Below are 21274 nucleotides of genomic sequence, written 5' to 3'. Positions count from 1 at the left end.
AACCTGATGTCTTAAGGGTTGTGTGGTGCAAATGAAGACATCAACTTCATTAGGAAACTTCACTTAGAATTCCTCAAGTTTCAGAGACCCTTTTTAAGAAGAAACCTAGCTTAAAAAACTAAGCACCAATTCCGTCAATGACTTCTGTAGAACGCACGCTTCTGCACTGGTTTATGAGACAATGCTACCATGGAGAAAATGGTAGTTTCGTTGGAAGAAAATGTCCCAGGTTTCAGGGCAGTATTTCAGCAGTGGTGCATTAGAAAAGCATTACAGTTACAAGGAACTACCAGCAATAATAAATTGTAGATATGAAAAGCGTACTTCTCAATGGATCCATTTTGAATTCTGCACGGAAAGCTTGGGTGTTTAGATGCTGTACATGTGATACAGCAGTTTAGGAAGTGTCTACCACAAATTCTGGGAGGGAAAAGCGATTATTTCTGAAAACATGTCACACCCAACCAAAGTGCACTATGTATCATTTTTCTCAGAAGACGGGCCTCCATTTTTTGACTTGGAAGTTTAATATCAAATAATTCCCCTTCCTAATTGTTGCTTAACTACAATGTTTATTTGAAAATCCAGCTCTTCTAACTTAAACAAGATCTGAGGCACAATATAAGCCAAATTCTGGGGGGAAAAAAGCATCTATAAGAAAAATTTCACTCGTGAACAGACCCAGCTGTGCATGTACTTGAGCCAGGGCTGTGGTTTAACCCCAGCTGGCAATTAAGCCCCACACAGCTGCTCGCGCATTCCCCTCCCCAGCGGGATGGGGGAGAGAATTGGAAGAGTACAAGTGGGAAAACCCACGGGCTGAGATAAAGACAGTTTAATGGGAAAGAAAAGGAAGAAAATAATGATGATGATAATAATAATAATAGAATTTGAATGCACAAAACAGGTGATGCACAGTGAATTTGCTCGCCACTCACCAACCGATGCCTAGCCAGTTCCTGAGCAGCAGCCCCTGGCCAGCTTTCGCCCCAGTTTATATACTGAACATGACATCACAGAGTAACGAGTACCCCTATGGCTACTTCAGGTCGGCTGTCCTGGCTGCGTCCCCTCCCAGCTTCTTGTGCCCCTCCAGCCTTCTCGCTGGCAGGGCCTGAGAAACTGGAAAGTCCTTGACTTAGTATAAGCACTGCTCAGCAACAACAAAAACATCAGTGTGTTACCAACATTATTCTCATCCTAAATCCAAAACACAGCACTGCACCAGCTGCTAGGAAAAAAATTACCCTAGCTGAAATCAGGGCAGGCAGGCAGCATACAGACTGTACATAGTACCAGTATAGCTGTGAAAATAGGACAACCAGCTACTGCACAAGCATGAGAAGCATCAAAAAAATTGTCACTGGACACTCTTTAAAAGAGCAATTACTACATTTTCTTAGAATGATAAACTGAAAAACAAAACCACTAAAAATGTGATGAAAGCATATCCACAAAATAAATCATATAAATGGAAGTCAGAAATTTCAATTTTACTCCCAACTCTCCGGCTACACACATTGTGAACTGCACAAAATAACTGCATTTTGTCTACCAGATAGAGAAACTTATACGTATCATTGTAATACGAATTTAAATGCCTAATAAGAAAAGTGCATAAACAGAGCAAAGCTCAAAAACTCCACCAAATGGCAGCAAGCTTAGCTCTGACTTCCAGGGCCTCAATACTATTTGCAGATCATTCTGTATCAAAGGGAAAGACTTCAGCTCTTGGCCTGGTTAAACACTGTCAAAACTGCATTATATGCTCAAGGACATTCAGCAGGAAGCCTAGGCCAAGTTCAGAGAGCTACGATGTGTTGGCAGTGCTTGACAAGAATGAAGCAGATGAGGAAACACAGTAAGCCTAGCCTTACCTTAGCAACTTGTGGAAAGAGGGAGAAGAGAGAGACTATGCTTTTTGAAAGAATTTGATGTAGCCGTTCAAGAAATTTGTTAAGATTGTCTTTTCCAGCTGGTAAAAAAACTTCATCCTTGCTCATTTTCCCAGACTCTTATGTGTCAGTTGTCTTTTTTGTTTGTATTGATGACCTCCAAAAACTGACTTGTATTAAGCAATGCTAAGAAGAGACTGAAGAAACAATTGCAGTGTCGGTAGTTTTTAAAACAGAGCCCTGATAAAAGACTGTATCAGTATTACACAGTATGGAAAGCAGGATTTCTGATAAACACACTGAAACACACAAAGCAAAATACAACCAACATAGAAGTTTTACAGGAGAAATAATACAATCCACTTCTGATAAGAGTCAAAAAACTCACTAGCCATTCAAATTCAGACTGTTCTTAGTCATTGCTGCTTCTAACTGGACCACAAACCTTTACACTGGTTGAGTAAGAGGGGCACAATCAGACAACGAGCTGAAAACTCACTTCACAAGTGACATCAATTTATGAAGCCACAAATTCAGAATTTTTTTTTCTTCTCTTTTAATTGCAAGTTATACATTACAAGAGAAGTAGAAATGAGGGTATGAAAAAGAAACACTGCTCTTCAGTTTACCTAATTTTTTATTTAGTAGTCATTTATGTAGTCAGCAGTACCATTTTCCAACATTTTCTTGTCCACATGGGTCAATGAGGCAACAACAGGAAACACAAAATGCCACTAAACTGACAGGAACAACAGGAGCAGCACAAACAGTATTTCAAGATATATGTGTATTTGATGATACAGGCTGGAAAAAATTTATGATAACCTGGCAAATTACTTGGTGGTTTCTAAGGTTAGAAGTTCAGGTCAGCCGTTTCAGATGCTCCTTCTAGTATTTTCTGGCCACCCATTTCTATGCATGCCTTTGGAAGCATTCACTACAGGAATTCTGCACACTGGTATCACACAGATAAAAGTCTTGCTCAAATATTCAGTCTCAATCATTTATGAGGACACTTGAGAAAATTTTTGTTACTTAAATACTGTAAAATTAGCTTTGATTTAGATTCCTGCTGTTCACATGATGAAAAGCAGCATGAACTTTGTGATACATATCTCATAAAACAGCTGCTTAAGCTAAGGAAAGAGGTCCAATAGCCAAGACAGCACAGACCGTATTCTCCTTGCCTCTCCTGTCTCTCGTGCTCCCCAGCCCCAGCATATTGAATGAGACAAGGACAATATTAAAAGACTTCAAATGACTAAGGACACCTTCTGCCAAATTGGTCATCTGCATGTATCAGAGTGTCCCAGAGGCCAGCTGAACTAGAAAAGCGGTAGAAAAATCAATTCCATAGATTATAATGAATGCTGGGATAAAGTATCTTGCAGTAATTGCCATCTTTTCTTTTGTGCCAATTTGATTTCTCGTAAGACCATTTTTCTTTATCTCCAAACCAACAGTAACAATTTATAAAATGCTGCATAAAAATACTAAGTAAAACGACTGTTGATAAACAAATGACTTTTTTTTAAAAAAAAAGCTTCTAAGGCCTCCATGGAGAAAAGTATTTCAATATGGAAGGTGTTTTCCCATGTAGGAAAGGTTCAGTCCTAAATAAAAAAGTTCCCTGCGACTATACTGGCAAAAGCCAGCGTACAAGCTTCACTGAATTTTGTTCTGCCTTAAGAAGCAACTAACGCAGGTAGGACATTAATCAGCTTATTTTTGCCAAATCAATGCAAAAGTGTTACTCATCTGTAAAAGAAAATGCAAGTCACAGGAACTGCTGGTGCCTCAAATAAAAAAAAAAAGCGTAGCCGTGTCAAACTGGTTGTAGAAGAAAATGAAGGAGAAAGGATGCAAATGAGATATGGAAAATCCTAGAATAACATCCCAAACCAAAGCCTGAGGACAAGGACTTTCAAATTAAGACCATCACTACAGATATAAAAGAGGAGAGGGCAGAACCTCCAAACTGAGTACTTCCCACGTTTTGAAAAACTAACAGTTTCTATTCACAACAGATTAGCAGCACATTACTTATGATCTATCAAAGTGCAGCAGCACTGATGCATGGTGGAAAGGAAGATTATCAGCTAGAAAATTTACTTCCCTGCTACCTTTTCAGCTTCACGTCATTTCACTAATGATCTGATTTGGGCTATGTGTTATGGTCTAGTACCCATTAAATTAATTTCACTTTCAACTCTGGGATAAAAATCAAAGTAACAAGAAATTTAATCAAACCATGCAGCATCAAACTTTCTTTATACTTCCCATTTTCAGAACTGACAATTATCCAAAAAAAAAGAAAGAAACACGCTAGTTAAAACTCTCTTTATCAAGCTGAAAATAAACAGCTGTCTAAATACCTGCCTCTGACTAGAAATCTGAATTTAAATCTAAACATCAGACTGACAGTGCAAAGATGGCCAAAGACAAAAAGCCTTCAGCAGGCTGTAGCATCACCCACACCTTCACTGATAATTTCAGTGTCCCGTCCACAGCAGAGCAACAGAGCACTTAATCCTGTTCATTCCTATAAACAAAAAAAAAAAAAAAAGGCCAAGACCTAATGCTGAAAGTAAAGGCAGAGTAACACAATAATGTAGAATAGAGGGCAACAGCCCCTAGAGCCCAATGATTCAACACTCCTGCTACCTATTACTGTGGATTTTTTCCTCCAAATCCAAATTATTACTGAAGGGGTAATAAGCAGAGGTGCCAGAGTCCTACAGGAACTCAATCCCACCATCCTCACTACATACAATTACGTCTTAGGAATATCTTTTTCCACCAAAGTTCAGTTACTCTATTAAAATACACTCCCATTTCATACTGTGTATTCAACTTGGTAGCTCTTTTGGACTTTTTTCACAGCATTGACTCCACCTCAATAGATTCTCATGGACAACTACTTCTTTTTGCCCAGACTTACAAAATATTTTTTCCCTCCTACTGTGATCATTCAAAATTCAAGTTGCTTATATGAAAAGGAAACCAATTCTCAGAAAGAATCATGCCATTTCTTTCCAACAGGTTGAAATTTCTCCCAACACTAGGAGGGTGATCCCACTTTTAAAAGAAATTATGTGACAGCTTTACAAACTGCAACACCAAGTAAGGAATTACATTTCAGTAACAAGAGAGCAGGAAGTAAGCTGGAAGTGGAACACATTTTCTCAGAGGAGTTCAAGTTATATAAACAATGCTCAACCCACTACCTGGTTACACCAGACATATACATAGGTTACACCTACCTATCTGCAGAAACAAATCAGATTTAGTTTTATTCAGCTTAAAGCTAACCTACATTATAAAAATTAAGAATTTTTCATCAATCCGCTCTTCAAAATTGTAAGATTCTCAATGTATCTTCTCCCACAACTATTACTTTATTTCTTCATTTATACCATGTCTGCCATTTAATTTTTAACACATACTTTTACACAGGGACAGCACAAACCTAAATTTTCAAATCCAAATGGCAGAAGAAGCCAGAAGCTGAGGATGTTGTATTGATAGCCATGTGCTAGTATCTCAATCTGCTCTAAACTCAATTTACAGCCTTTGTAAGTAGCCACAATGGCTAACCAAGGAAAAGGTCCACAGCTTTCATGAATCACCTTTATATTTGATACCTGTGAGGTTCCAGTTCTATATTCTTCTCAAGACACTTCAACTAGAGACAGTAATAACTACCTTTAATCTGTCGTCTTCTGTTAGGAAAACATAAAAATAAAGCTACATTTCATCACACTATTTGTGAAGATGGAAGTTTTTGGACTCCCAAAGCACTTGCATCAACCATATCTGAATGATGAATACTGACAGAAATTCTTAACATAACTGTATTCATCAGCTATAGTTTCACATCTTTATTGTCTAACTGCAGCAACCTCTCCCATACCACTTCCATCCTTCCATTCTTGAGAAGTCTGTTAAATAATTTAGGTAACACTTTCTAATTCTTTGTAACAAAGAAGTATTTTTTTCTACACCTTGCTGTTTGTTGGCACTATTGTATCATCTGTTATCTTCACGTAATCAATTTAGTTTTGCATAATATATTTGCAAGTGACATTACATACTGGGGATGATTTTAAGCAAGTAATAACATGGATAAGTCAATTTAAGTGAACACATTACTGAGCTTACACACCTGCCATTCTTTTCACTGAAGCACTAATCTGAGTTTCCTCCTTCCGCCTGGACACTCTCTTTCATGAACTCATACAATTACCTTTAAGGCATGCACTCTGCATCAAATTTGGCTGAACTAATTCATGAGTTCAAAAATTATCATAGGTGATGTCAAAAGATTGTGTACCAGGCCAATGAAAGACCATAACAAAAAAAACAAACAAAAAAGGGTGGTATTTGGAGGTACGGTGATGCACTATTAAGAAGCACAGAACTGCAACACTATAAAAAGCCAGGCAGCTTGGATATGTACTCAACAACTTCAGATTAGGAATCACGCGTGCAAATTATTTAGCTGAAAAATCCAAAACAACTAATCGAAGGTAACATTAACAGTAGAAACCAGCAAATACCAAGCTCCCTTTGGCTATACAAAGCAAGAAATTAGGAGTTTGAAATTCACCTGATTCATTTGACTTTAAGGCCTCTTTGATTTGCTGTTTAATTTTCATTGCTTCTTCAGCAGTTAAGTCCCCTTTTTTCAGTGTCACCACTTGAGGCTGCTCATCTTCATTGTCACTGCCATTCTCACTATCATCATCTGCAACTGGAAGCTGCTCTCTCTAGAGAGGGAGGAATAAAAGAAATTGTGATCATCACACCAAATCACAGCTGCCAAGGGTGGGCTATTCACTTTTGCCATGAGGTTAGTGAGCAGACACCTGTAAGTGCCAGGCCCCCCCAACACACTTTGTCCAAATGACACTCCAATTCTATTGCTAAGACAGCATCCCCTAGGAAAAAAACACAGCATGGGCTCTTTCAATTAGAGACCAAAAGAGCAGGAACTTGGAAGGTAAGGAAGTAATTCCTTTTGTTCTTTATCTTTACTGTACAACACTGTACGCCATGCAACACTAACAAAATCTTAAATACGTGGCTCCAGATTTGATCCTTCTATGCTGTACTCAAAACAGTGCAAAGAGAAAGGGAGTCCATGGTGGCTTTGTTATTACAGCTGCCCAAGCAAATCACTGTAAGCATTACCGACACAAGAGTGTCCCTGTTTCCACTCTCTCAGATTTGTGCTCCGAGTCAGAAAAATCAATTGGGGTGAAATTTTATGCAATTTTATGAAAATCAAACTTTCTGACATGGGAACTTCAGTCCAACAACATAGCATTTGGCAGTATTAAAGGAACTGAAAACTTCATCAGAAAAGTATAGGTAGTATTACTATAATCCATTGAATTTACCAAGATACAGACAAAATGCAATCTTCTTTCTTTTGGAAAGTTTGTACTAACTTCACTAACGGCATAATTTTATCATAAATTCTAGCTCATCAGAAATTTCTTTTTTTAACAAATCCTTGTAACTATTACTTTACTGACCAGTCTGGAGAGATTAGGTGATAATGGCCTCTTCAGCTTAAGATCCACAATATACTAGAATTTAACCTTGAAAAAAAAACCAAACAAAAAAAAAAATCCAAAAAAAAGGCAAATGGAGCAAGTGGTGAAAGTCAATACACTGATTTTTTGTGATCAAAGGTATTTTCACAAATAACTTGTATACCCACAGTGGCATGATTCAAAACAAGGCCATAACAATGAGCCACTGGTGGGGGACTTTTGCCAGGTTATTTTTCAGCTGTGTGCAGGTCACGGTGGGATCATCCAAACATTTGTGCAAGTACAACTACAGTGCAAATTTAAACTTCCTCCATCATCAAAAAGAAACAAGGACTTTGGATGTATTACAGTAATGACAGGCCTCTTTCTTAAGGCATCTTGTAAATCCATAGCTAGCAGGAAACACATGCAAAAGCACACTGTAAACATAAAAAAACAGTACCCCCCCCCAAAAAGGCTGCCTTTTCACAAGCTGGTTCAAAGCCTACTGCCCCCATCCTGCCTTCTTAGCCATCACACGTGAGCGTCTGTCTGCTCACCTATACCAAGATTACGTGTAACTCCCTTCCAATACATTTTTGTTTACTCTTAAACACTTTTCTTTCTCCTGCCTGGGCTTTGGGACTGGGACATCACTGCTCTTTCCCCGCTGCCTCCCCAGACCGCTCGGGCACTGACAGAGCAGCCGGGCACCACGGTCACTGCAGCTGCAATTATCATAAGCAGCAATGGGGAGGCGCACTCCAATTTGTTGTTTTGAATCCCCAACACCGAAGCAAAAACAAGTTACAAACACAGTTTCAGTTAATTTTAAGCGGTAACTACTGTCCCCCCCCACCCTACGGGGACAAAGCCCTGCAGCACTGCTTCCCCACCGCCCTTGCTTTAGGCCCGAGGGGGTGCATCGTGGCACTAGAGGCCCCTTGAAGCGGGCGCTGCCCCTTCCCACCCCGGGAAGCCCGGCCGCAGGCGCAGGCAGCAGGGCCGGGGCTGGAGCCCACGGGCAGGGGGCCGAAGGCGGCCCGGGGCGGGGAGGGCTGCACTGCCCGAGCGCAGGACCAGGCCGTTACCTTGGTTTCCACAGTGGGCCCCTCCCGATACCCAACCTGCCGCTTGAAGCGGCTGAGAAAGGCGGGCTCGGCCGGCCGCACGTAGGAGACCTGGTTCCGTTTGCTCATGGCCGCTGCCCGCGCCCCGGCCGCGCCGCCGCGCCCCCCCCCGCCAGCCTCCCCGCCCGCTTCCGGGCCGAGTGGGCGGCAGAGGACGGCGGCCGCGGTGGGACAGAACAAGGGCGCCCCCCCCGGCTTCCACAGCTCCGCCGTCACGTGCGGGGGCCGAGGCACTTGCAGCCAATGGCGGGAGAGAAGGCGGAGCGGGGAGGGGCGGATGTGGAGTGAAATGGCCGCGCCCGTGCTGGCTTTCGGGGGTGTGACGTTGTCCGTGGCTCTTCGCGCTAAATTCAAACATTCCGCCATTTTGGGAGGCAGTGGGCGGAGCGGTGCTGGGGCTGGCGAGCGCCATGGCCCCCGGCATTAGAGGTGAGGAGGGCCGGCATGGCCGTGCGGCCGTGCAGGGGCTGCGGGGCGTTTTCCTGCTGTGCAGGAAGCTGGTGGGGGCCGGGGCAGCTCGGTGAGGAGGCTCTGCCCTGCGGGGCGGGCATCGCCATGGGGCGAGAGCTAACGGCGTGTGGGCTCGCTGCGGGCCGGTGCCCTGGGGCTGCGGTGCTGGAGGCCGCGCAGGGCAGCCGGCTGCCCCCCGGCGGGGCTGGGGCAGGGAGCGCTCCCGGCGGCACCCCTGGCCCCGGTATCCCCAGGGGCTTCTCGCGGCTGGCAGGCGTGAGCAGCCCTCCCGAGCGGCAGGGCTTTACAAAAGCCGCTTGCTCTCAGCTGTCCCGCCTTTATCAGTTCGTCTTCCGTAATTTTATCGAACTTTAACTAGCTGTGGTGGTTGTAATTGTCGTCTTTTGCGAGTTAACAGCCCTTTAAAATGGCAGCTAAGGGTGGTTAGCCGGGAGTCTGTCATTTCCCAAGGTACAGGCTGTACAAGTACCTATCGGTCTGATTTCAGCTGTAAAATGTGCTGCTTTTCTTGTCCCGGGTCGTTTTGATACCGTTGTGCATTTAAAGACTGAATTAGGAGCTAGCACATTTCTCAAATGTTATTGTGTGAATCGAAGCAGGTAGGGCTGCATAGCAGCAGCAGGGTATTCGTGTAGTGTGAATGTAAATGAAGTTAGTACCTGTGCACATCTTTATGGCCTAAAAGAGATACTCTTATGATGAAACCTGTGTGCTTTTAGAGACTTTATAAGGTATTTATTATTGGAATATTTTGGTAAATAATCTTTCCCTGTCATTTTACTTTTAAAATTTGATTACATTAGTTATTATTTTTACTAACTTATGTGAAATAATTTCATGTCAGATTCACCCTTAAGTAAAAAATAAGTTGCAGTATCTACCTGTGGGGTAGTACGTGCCGTCTCCTTGAAATGTGAAGCTGTGCAAAACGATGCTCATACATACAGGAGAGCTTTATGCATTACTAAGTGCTCAATATTGCTTTGTGAAAGTGATATAGCGCCTCAGTTGTGCATGTTTAGGAAACTGAGGTTTTTCAGTCCTATCTGTGAAACTATTTCATGCTGTATTGCTTTATCTGCAGTGAGTTAACAGTCTTTTAAATATAATGGGAATATATAATGAAATATAAATGTATATTTGTAGATATACTATATAGTATGCTATATATAATATGTATATTATAATATTATGATTTTAAATACTATATATATGATTATGCATTTTGTATACTTTATATATTTATATTAAAGATTATGCAATTATATAATTATATTTATAATATATATTATATAATATGTATTTAAAATTTATTTATTTAAACATATGTTTATGTTCCTAATCCTCTAAAACACTTGGAAAACCTTATATATGTTAATTTCAGAGACTACTCATTGCACATACATTTACAAGGGGATGTGTGCTCACATTGCAGGACTGCAGCTTTATCATTGCAAGAAACAGCAGACTTTCTGCCAAAGGAACATAGTTACTAAATGTTTTTGTGCCATTCTGATTCACGCATAAAACTGATAGTTATAAGACTCTCCATTTATCTCCCTCAATACGGCTTACGGTATTTTCTATTTAAATGGGGTTTTTGAGCCATATAATTTTATCATGTTTACTTTTTGTGTGTTTCACTTTTATTTTTTAGATTTACGTGACTCTGCATTACCTTTGTTGAATTCACCCAGGTAAAGTAGTATTGACTGGTTCTCATATGTGAAGAATCACATTGCAAAAAGATTGCAAACAAAACCTTGTATATCTTTGTGAAATAATGTAAAAGTTTTTTCTTTCAGTATTTCACTGCACAAGATTATTGCCTTTCTCTCCCTTCCTTAAAAGTTTTCTAAAAAATGTTCTATTAATAAAAGTGTTGTTCTGAAGTATCAAGTTCCTTTTGGAATGCTGCCATGTAGTAAATTCTCATTTGTCCACTAACTTTGCAGCTGGACTCTAGAATTTCTCTGAAGTGACATTCCATAAAGAACTTCAATTCTGTGATGGAGTTCTAAGCTAAAACAAAAAGCCCTTCTCCAAATAAAAACAGTTTCTGCCACATCTCAGAATAATACTGTTTAATGAAAACATATTTGGCAAATTAGCATGGTGTGTCTTAAATCTGGTATAAAATCTTCCCTTTCTCAGCTGCTTCCTGTTCTTTTTTTTAGTCCTTTCCTCTGCCACTCTCCAACCCCAAGTTTTAGTCATGAAGTCCTAGCACTTTTAAAATGATTCTGTTCCTTTCTCTTGTTTACCAAAAGGAAAAATCAATAACAGTTATAATACCTTCATGCTATAACTTCCTTCTGGGAGAGAATTAATTAAAATCAAAGTTTGCTACTGCTTCATTTAAGAATTTAATTCTTTAGTATTGTATCGGTATATTAGTATTTGTGCCAGAACTCCTCAAAGCTTTATCATAATGGTCATGCACAGTTACTTATTCAGACTAGATTTACTGGTACATCCACTCATAAATGTGATGAAATGGGTTAGGGAGCTTTTAGATAGATGTGCTGCTGTATTTTATCAGACTCGCGGATTGAGAATTGATTATTCTTTCCCTTCGTGTGAACAGCAAAGAAAATGCTGGTAACTTTCTTGCTGGAACGTAGCATCATCTGCTCAATTTGTAAAGTCTGTTATAACTTCCAGTGGTAAGAAGGATGATTGAAGCCCATAGTCTTAGAAACTATTGAAACCTTTATAGCAACACTGGTTTTATATTTGTTCACTGTGAAATGTGTTCTTTTAGAGCTAAAGTTATATGCAACAACTGTAAATTCCAGTTACTTCATGTTCTTTGGTTTTAAATCTGACACATTGTTACCTTTAATAAATCTGTGGCTTGTAGTGAATTGATGTGTACAGCGAAGAGCAGTGTATTTTCAGAAGAGACGTTTGTATGAGTTCACATGCTTAATCTGATTTTTGTGATTTAATTTTGTCAAACAGCTGATAGATCTATTTCAAAATAATCTAACGCATAAATACTCATTTAGTGTTGAAGACGATGCTATCAAAGTTTATGTGAGGGTACGTCCTCCTTCAGAGGGAACTGCATTAACTGATGGAGATCAAGGATTGTGTTTATCTGTTCTTTCATCAAATACTATCCGTCTGCATTCAAAGCCTGAGCCAAAGATCTTCACTTTTGATTATGTTGCAAATATGGAAACAACACAGGTAATAACTTTCAGAATCTCTTAAGTGTTGCTTTCCCACCCCCACCCCCCATTTTGCCAACTACTACACTAAACCTTTCTAAAGATGTAATGCCTTAAGTCATATTTTTTTGCAGTGGTAAGATTGGTAATAAGTAGTTATAATACAGAAATGTTGCACAAAATTGTTTTCTCTAATAGTTTTAATGTATTTTTTAACCATTAATTTCTTTAATCAAAGTTTGCATTAAAGTTGAAGTTCCTATTTGTTGATGTTACAGTAACACTGTAGACAGAAGATAAACCTGCCTGTTAATACAAATATATAAAAATAACTGGCAGTCAGTAGCTGATATTAAATATGTGATTTGTATATTAGGAACTTACGAGGTTATATTCTCTTTGTTCTATTTCCTTTTTATACATTTGCCTTTTAAACAGATGCATTGTTTATCTGGGACAGGTAATATCGAAAGGAAAATCCTTCAATTTAATTTTTGTAATATTGCATTTGAAATTCTGAATATAACTTTAATTCCTTTAACACTTTAATTCCCTTTAACTTCTGCTTAAAAAAAAATCCCCAAAAAACCTACCCACTGTAGACGGTTAGCTGTAGCTAGGATCTTCTTGCAGATCTAAGAGAAATACGTGAAAGTAGATGAGACTTAACTATTGTGTAGATTTGTTGAAAATGCCATTGTCTAGTGGCAAATGTTGAAACTTAACGAGGTTTGATCAATGTCATAGGCTCAGTTTTGACCTACTGATGGTATAAACCACATAATGCAATCAAAAACACTGGACCAAAATTAATATAATATATATTTTTGAAAGCTGTTACTATGATGCTGTTTTATTATTTTTCTTTCAGTTTAGCAAGGAATAAAACTTTTTCAGAGGGTGTGATTTGTGACACAAAGACTTAGTATGTATTGTTTTGCTCCAGGACTCATGATACAAGTCTTAACCTTAAGGAATGCATCTATTTTATACATTATAAAGTTATGGTATAGAAAACACTGATAGAGATACTTAAATGAGTGGTGCCAAATGCCTTCTCTTTTTCCCCTTGTCCCTAGGAGTCAGTCTTCTCAAGTGTGGCCAAAAATATTGTTGAATCTTGTATGAATGGCTACAATGGAACCATCTTTGCATAGTAAGTCATTTAATGGTATTTCATAGCAATTGCAACATTTGAGGTGGCTGTGATAATAAGGAGTAGAGGTTTTAAGTGCCACAGCCTGCTTAATGTTACAGTAATCTTTGAAAGTGCTTCATTAGTGCAACACAACATAAGAAACGTTCTTGCAATATTGAAGAGTACTTCTTATTCCTCTTCTGGAGGAATCTATTTGTAGGTGTTATGCTTCTAATACTTAAAAGACAATAATGTGGATTGTAAACTCATTTCAATTTTACTATTGTTTGTCTAAAACCTAGAGGTTTTATTGTACTGTTAAAGAGAAAGCTAGTAAGTTTTGATATGTCCATAGAAAAATGGAATGAAAATAACTTTAACTTGATATTTGGTCAGCTCAGCTCTTTAGTGAGTCTTAACTGCTTCTGGGAAAACTGAGGAAAAAATAATTTTAACTTTCAAAATGTTTTTGAGGTAGAAATATACCCATGACTAGTAGTAGGAATATCATTATATTAATTTAATATTTTTTCATTTTGAAAACTGAGTAAGCATGTTGGTCAAAAATGCTAACTTGAAGGACTTACCTAATCAAAATTTACTGGTTTGAGCTGTGAGTTCTCCATATAAGATGCAGATTAATAAAAAAATCACAGCCAGAGTAGAGCTTTATCTGACTCTTTTTGTTGTTGCTTTTCTTTGTTAGTGGCCAGACTGGGTCAGGAAAAACCTTCACTATGATGGGTAAGTGCATGAGAGAGCTTAATCTTTCAGTGGTTTCTAAATGGTTTTTTTGTCTTGAGTTGAAACCTTGTCTTGTTCAAACACAAGGGATGATTTAGATTTTTGTCTTCCTGCAGATAACCTTAAAGTTTAAGAAACAGTGTAGTACTCAGTGTAGTTCTTGCTTTATATCAAAAGGCTGATGTATAGATACTCTCATCTGTCTTTTTGAAAATGTAGGTTTTTCTTCTGGAGAAGAGAGGAGAGAAACTTTTCATTTAAATCAAACAGTAATTTTTCTCATTTTTCAGAAAGTTTTGAGTATTCTGCTGGTTTCCATTTTTGGCTGATAGGCCTTGCATGTGTAGAAAAATATTCTAGTTTTCCATATTAAAATATATTTAGGTTTTCAGAATAACTGCTTCCTACCCAACTAGGTGTTTAAGGCCTCTCTATGTATGAAGGGGTTCCTTTGTAATCTTGTTCTTCATACAGTGGTGATTTTTAATGCATTAATATTGTGCTTGACATCGGAAAGTTACTGAGATAATCAAAACCAGTTTGGCTGACATTTTTTCAAGGACTACATAAAAAAATGGATGGGTGCAAATCCATCCCATCTTCCTGGTTCTTAAATTGCGGTTAGGTATCTGTATTGGCATACTTGCACATTTGGACTTCCATAGAAAACATGTACAAGTAGTTTATACTATTTTAGACTTAGGTAACCTATGGACAGGTAAAATAAACTTCGACAAGGATAAAGGCCAATGGGATCCTGGGGCATATCAGGAGGAGCGTGGCCAGCAGGTCAAGGGAGGGGATCCTCCCTCTCTGCTCTGCCCTGGTGAGGCTCCATCTGGAGTGCTGTGTCCAGTTCTGGGCTCACCAGTTCAAGAGAAACAGGGAACTGCTGGAGGGGGTCCAGCGGAGGGCTATGAAGATGATGGGGGACTGGAGCATCTCCCTTGTGAGGGAAGGCTGAGAGAACTGGGCCTGTTCAGTCTGGAGAAGGGAAGTCTGAGAGGGGATCTTATCAGTGTCTGCAAATATCTGAAGGGTGAATGTCAAGAGGACGGGGCCGGGCTCTTTTCAGTGCTGCCCAGCGAAAGGACAAGGGGCAACGGGCGCAAACTGCAACATAGGAAGCTCCATCTGAATGTGAGGAAAAATCTCTACTTTGAGGGTGACGGAGCCCTGGTACAGGCTGCCCAGAGAGGTTATGGAGTCTCCTCTGGAGACATTCAATACCACCTGGACACGACTGTACAACCTGCTTTTGAGAACTTGCTTTAGCAGGGGGCTGGTCTAGATGATCTCCAGAGATTCCTTCCAACCCTGATCACTCTGTGATTTAGACTACATATAAATATGATTATGGAACATTATCTTAATCTTGAAAGTTTATTTTATTGCATTTCTTTGGTGGTTTTGCCATAAACTGACTAAAACATGGTTGCTGAAGTCTTCTATAATGATATCTTTAAAAGGTCAACCTTACTAATTATTTTTTTTAATTAAAAATCCCTTTAGGACCATCTGATTCTGATAATTTCACTCATAGTCTGAGAGGTGTCATTCCACGGAGCTTTGAATACTTGTTTTTTCTTATTGAACGTGAAAAAGAAAAGGTACACTTATTTTATACTTATTGCAGTGAATGTAATGTCTCAGACTAAAGATTGGTTAAGGATGTTTGGTAAGCCAGGTATGTAGCAGTTAAATTTCCAGAATTATTGTCAGGTTGCATCAAATTTATCAAGGAGAAATGCTTGAATCTAGTACTCTACCAAATTATGCTACACATTATTCGGGCACCAATGTGCTTTGTATTTTGAGTCTAAAAATACATTTAGGTTTCTGGATGTTGGTTGTCATCTGAGCATCAGAAATGTGTAATATGCAGAATATATATGCAAACTAGTAGGTTTAGATATACGTAGAAAGAGACTCATTGCAGTACAATGCCAGACTTAACTAAGCAAATCTGTTTGAGTAAATTACTGTGTTTTTCAGGCTGGCAGTGGAAAGAGTTTTCTCTGCAAATGCTCATTTATTGAAATCTACAATGAACAGATATTTGACTTGCTAGATTCTGCTTCAGCTGGACTCTTTCTCAGAGAACACATCAAGAAGGGAGTCTTTGTTGATGGTGCTGTTGAACAGGTGTTGTCATCTGCTGCTGAAGCATACCAGGTATTTTTTGTCACTTTTTAATGTTTGGACTATTTATCTTGATGCTTATTTGGTAAGTAATCCTCTTTGATTAAAGCACATACTACTTTTGCAGTGTCTGTGACTCCCTCTTCCCCTAACTCTGTACTCCAAAAAACAGTATAAGAAGCTGTTTCTAGGCAATGCTTCCTGGCTATCCCACACATATAAGAAATCATAGTTCTGGAGTTTGGAATATAAGAATTGCAATTACAGTAATCTTTCCCCTAATGCTTGCCTTCCATGTCTCTGAAATGGCAATAGAAAACTATATATCCTGCTAATTAGGCAGCATGTGTGTTCCAGAAATTGTCAGGCTTGTTTCTTCATGAATGCAACACATACACACAGTACTTCTGTGACTTTAAATATTTTTTTCCTTGTGTACTGCTAACATATACTAGTATTGGATATGTTAGGCTTTCAAATAGTAATGGCATTCTTGGAGGAAAGAAGTGAGTATTATAATTATTTTTTTATTAAGCTTGACTGTAGGGGTGTTTTTCATTTTTAAAATACTTCTATTGGAAAAAAAGTAAAAGTCCTTGTCCTTGAGATTTTTTGAAAGCTGTTGCACTGAAGTATGCTTACTACTGCTTGTCACCTGTATGTAACTACAGGGTACTGTCTGAGACACTTGATATCATTTGACATCTTTTTCATGCCTAGGTCTTAACTATGGGCTGGAGAAACCGTCGTGTAGCATCGACCTCAATGAACAGAGAATCCTCAAGGTCACATGCAGTTTTCACTATCACAGTGGAATCCATGGAGAAAACAACTGAGGTTGTTAACATTCGGTCTTCCCTTCTTAACCTGGTAGACTTGGCAGGATCTGAGAGACAGAAAGACACCCATACAGAAGGACTGAGGTTAAAGGTTAGTTCTTTAATATCTGTGGCATCTTTCTTTTTTCAGAGGTACTGCCCTGTTCCATCCACCAATCTATTTTTCTTTTTAGGAAGCAGGTAACATAAATCGATCACTAAGTTGCCTGGGCCAAGTAATCACAGCACTTGTTGATGTGGGCAATGGAAAACAGAGACACATTTGTTACCGGGATTCAAAGCTCACTTTTCTGTTACGGGTAATATATATCTTCTGGATTTTATATGCTGCTTGGGATGTAGAAATAAATATTTGCTTGGGTTGGTACTTTTACTGTAAAAAGCTGAACTCGGGTACATTAAAAATTTGTTTAAATATTGGGCAGGTAGAAGAAAGCTTGAAAAATATCTTTTTTCCTCAACAGACTTCCAGCCAGTTTCTTGCTGTTAGCTAAAGACAAACTTACTTATGCTTGTAATCTCCTATTACAAGTTTGCAAGTTTTAAAGAAAAAGTGTACATTTTCATCCCTATAACTTGGGAAACACTGTTATCACAACATAGTATTTAGAGCTGTGTTGAAACATTTGACAGGATCTCCCGAATTAGCCTACAAGTGCTAAGTGTTGGTATGATGTTAAGAATTGGATAAATTGACAGTTTCCTACCTGAGAGTTTATGGGCTATTTTCAAGATGAAGACAAAACAAAGGTGGAAGCAAAGATTTGTTGGATGCCAGCACTCACCAAAAATCTATGAACACTAATAGATAAAATCTGTAATATATTTTTGTATTATAATATAGCACTTGTAACACAAATGCTATATTATGTACAATACAGTATTGTTATGATCGCAGCAAAATTTCCCAATCATTCCATCCCTGTTCTGTGTATATCTTGTAGTTCTTCAGAGGTTCATGGTTCTATTTTTCCAGTGCAACCCAAAATACATAGAAATTGGAAGAGAATTGCAACTGTATGAGCTGTTACTTAAGTGGTTATTTTTTTAGGTGGCTGTACTACGAAAGTCCACAAACATGAACACTTCTGCTAGTGAAGGGGAATGCTATTGAGGCTTGTGAGCTATTTTGTAGCACTAGACTTTTAGTCTCAGGTGTAACTCCAGAGATTTGACAGCTACTTGTTCTGACTGGATGGAAATATCTGAAGACATGCATGTAAAAGGGAGAGCTTCCTTTTAAATCACAAAACAGCTTCTTGACCAAGGATATGTTTTGGCAGTTGCCACCAGAGAATGGGTTGGAATGATCAACAGGCTAGCTGATATTCAAAATAACGTGAATACCAGTCTGCTAATTACCAAGATTAAAGTGAAATATCTACCTTATTCCCTGATTTCTTTTTCTGGCTTTTTTTTTTTCTCTCCCTGCTGTTCAGGTGTAAAAAAATAAGAAAAAAACATCTCAAATTGTTGATAAGTAATATAGTCAAGGTTTTGAAAACCTAAATAAAGTCTTTATTTACAGTTACATCCTTTATACTCACATTTGAAATAAAACTTCAGAAAATGACCTAGTGTGGGGATTTGTTAAATGAAATACCTTCTGCAATTTGTTCAAAATAATACGCAGTAGCTCTTAGGTGATGGCTTCCTGCTGTTAATAAGGCTAACTTCCATGTTTTTAAATAGGATTCCCTTGGTGGTAATGCAAAAACATGTATAATTGCAAATGTTCATCCAGGATCCAGGTGTTTTGGTGAAACACTATCTACTCTTAATTTTGCTCAGCGAGCAAAGTTGATTAAAAACAAGGTAAGAGAGTTACTCAATGTCTTTACTGCAACAAACTATGTCTTGTCATTTGAACTACACATCTGCAAACAGGGTCACTTCATTAGTGAAGGCACAGGTGTATTTCAATTTAAATGAATATAACTTATTTAGGAAAGCAAGTTTAGTATTTTAAAATGTTATGATAAATGACTTTTCAAAAAGACTCGTTAGTTTTTGATTATGAATAGAATACAACAGTTGGAGACTAGGTAATGACTGATAAGTGTGCATGCTTTGCTTGTTCTCAGAGCACTTGATTAGAAGAAGTAAAATAAATCTGTACTAAAGATTAAAATTGTAAAAAAAAAAAAAAAATAAATCAATAATATTTCAGTGCCTCTAGTTTTTGTATATGCTAATACCCAAAATGTAATTTCTCATGAGTGGGTTTTGAAAGTATGTTCACATCTGGCTGGAAGCTACTGTCTTCAATGTATACTGCTTTGTTGGTTAACAAGAGCCAGACAAAATTCTGCAGAAAACATAATTATTTTTTTAACTACTATTTTTAGTTAAAGTGCAACTTAGTTTTTCTCAGTAAATGGAACATTGATTTTCCTATGAGTTCTCCCTTTCCTAAGATGGAAAGATTTCTCAGTAGTTTTGCTGCTTTGAAGTCCTTGAGTTTTCTCTTATCCTGTAAGATTTTTATTTGTACCTTTTCCTGTTTTTCTTTTAACATATTTATGAAAGGCTGTGGTAAATGAAGACACACAAGGAAATGTGGGCCAGCTGCAAGCTGAGGTCAAGAAGCTGAAGGAGCAGCTTGCTCAATTTACTTCAACGCCATCCATGCGTGATGTTTCTGTATCACAAGGTAAGAGCTGGGGGTGAGGGGAGAGAGAGCTTGCTACTTTTGTAGCTTGCAGTGTTGGAGCCTTATGCAATTCATTAAGTTTCTGAACAATTAATATTTTTGTAGGAACTGACCTACAGAAGCTGGATTAGTCTTATGAATCCCATTGCCTGTATTTTTATCTAACAATCTGCAGAAACTGTTAATGTGTTTTTATTTTCTTCCTCTCATAACTTTGTGTACTGGACTAATGTGGTGTTACCTAATAAGTAGAATACTTTTTTTGGTTCATATGAGTATACTGCCTAATCCTTTAAGTAACCAGAAGTTTGCATGTGATTGCTGGTGCATTTTGGTCGGAGGCAGGGCACTAAGGTGTTTGATAATGCTGCATCCTTTTTAAGCTCAGGACTGGATTTTTTTTCCTCTTTTTACCCCTTCAAGAAGATCCTAAGGAGGACATTTGCCTTACATTGATATCAATCTTTTACTGAAAGATGGTAATAGGGTTTATGTGATTTTTTTTTTTTTTTTTTCTTCCAGTAGCTTTGCACTAGGCTATTGTATCTGCAATATAGATCCAAGCACAGCTTTCTACTATTTATACTTCCCACTGAAATACGCTACCTCATAATATTTAATTACAAGGTAGTAAACTTGGTCTTCTAATGGTTACTGTGTTCCTCAGTCAAGTCTTTCCTGACCTTGCCAAGAAATAGAAGATATAGCAATAGAAGTTACTACAGAAGATAGATGCTTTATATTAGACAAGTCTGTGGTTGAGTGTTTACGCATTTAACCAGTAAAAACAAGTAATTGATTATGATTATGTGACAAAGGGCTCAAAAATGTTTAGACCAGAGGGAAAGCAAGTGATGATGCCTAAACACAGAGAGGGGTTTATGCACAATTTAAATATATTCTAGCTGTGTTTAGTCTGTGCAGTTAAAATGATGTTGGTAATATTAGATCGCGCAAATATGAAATCTGGTCACTAACTACTTTAAAAATATGACAAAATTTTTAATATATTAAATTGCAAGAGTAGTTTTTATGCACCTAGATACTATGTTGATTAGTATTCCATAAATAAGTAGTCTTACCTGCGTGAGGATATTCAGGAAAACTATTTTGAATTAATTTCTGAAATGGACTAGTTAAGCCCTTTTAATCCCTTGTGTGGACACTTTCCTTCCAGATGAAATCACTAATTGTCCGTATAATTCATGCTTATTTTCCTGAATTTCCTTCTCATAAACCAGTTAGTCCACTTCTAATATGTGCAGACTCTAATAATAATACCAATAATGGCTTAGTGTTACTGAATTAATTTCAGAGGGGTTTTGCATTTTATAGATACACTCAGCTGAACAGGCTGACTGTTTTATTTTAATAAGTTCACTGTAAAGCCATTTAATGCTTGAACAACTGTTAATTATACAGTTATGTATATTGACTCTTCTTTATCAGCACTTGCAGGAGACTAGGAATTACTGTCTAAACTTCTTTGCTCAGAGTATGGCATATGATCTTTGTAGAGGAATTACACTGTTCTTAATGTGACAGC

The 21274-nt window shown here is 38.2% G+C and overlaps 2 protein-coding genes across 13 annotated transcripts in view; one reads left to right on the top strand and one right to left on the bottom strand.

Moving 5' to 3' along the window:
• KIAA1143 (KIAA1143 ortholog) overlaps positions 1-8687 on the bottom strand; it is a 67460-nt gene extending 58773 nt beyond the window's left edge. For 9 of the 11 annotated variants that reach the window (XM_055709411.1, XM_055709416.1, XM_055709418.1 and 6 more), the window contains exons 1-2: positions 8527-8686; positions 6505-6664 (exon numbers count right to left, since the gene is read on the bottom strand). In XM_055709411.1, coding sequence (XP_055565386.1) covers positions 6505-6664; positions 8527-8634 — 268 coding nt within the window. In that variant the 5' untranslated portion in view covers positions 8635-8686. Of the gene's footprint in view, positions 1-6504; positions 6665-8526 lie in introns of all 11 variants that reach the window. The other 2 variants (XR_008732089.1, XM_014283162.3) reach the window with 1 other exon arrangement.
• A 171-nt stretch (positions 8688-8858) lies between these two features.
• Positions 8859-21274, top strand: part of KIF15 (kinesin family member 15) — a 39694-nt gene continuing 27278 nt past the window's right edge. The window contains exons 1-11 of one of the 2 annotated variants that reach the window (XM_005443175.4): positions 8859-8994; positions 10694-10733; positions 12048-12231; positions 13292-13368; positions 14057-14094; positions 15607-15704; positions 16090-16269; positions 16957-17166; positions 17249-17374; positions 18768-18890; positions 19605-19728. In XM_005443175.4, the coding sequence (XP_005443232.4) occupies positions 8976-8994; positions 10694-10733; positions 12048-12231; positions 13292-13368; positions 14057-14094; positions 15607-15704; positions 16090-16269; positions 16957-17166; positions 17249-17374; positions 18768-18890; positions 19605-19728 (1219 nt within the window). In that variant the 5' untranslated portion in view covers positions 8859-8975. The remainder of the gene's footprint in view (positions 8995-10693; positions 10734-12047; positions 12232-13291; positions 13369-14056; positions 14095-15606; positions 15705-16089; positions 16270-16956; positions 17167-17248; positions 17375-18767; positions 18891-19604; positions 19729-21274) is intronic. The other variant, XM_055709407.1, reaches the window with a different exon arrangement.

This window comes from Falco cherrug, chromosome 4 (assembly GCF_023634085.1).
Source record: "Falco cherrug isolate bFalChe1 chromosome 4, bFalChe1.pri, whole genome shotgun sequence".
Lineage (NCBI taxonomy): Eukaryota > Metazoa > Chordata > Aves > Falconiformes > Falconidae > Falco > Falco cherrug.
This window is presented reverse-complemented; position numbering and strand designations above follow the sequence as displayed.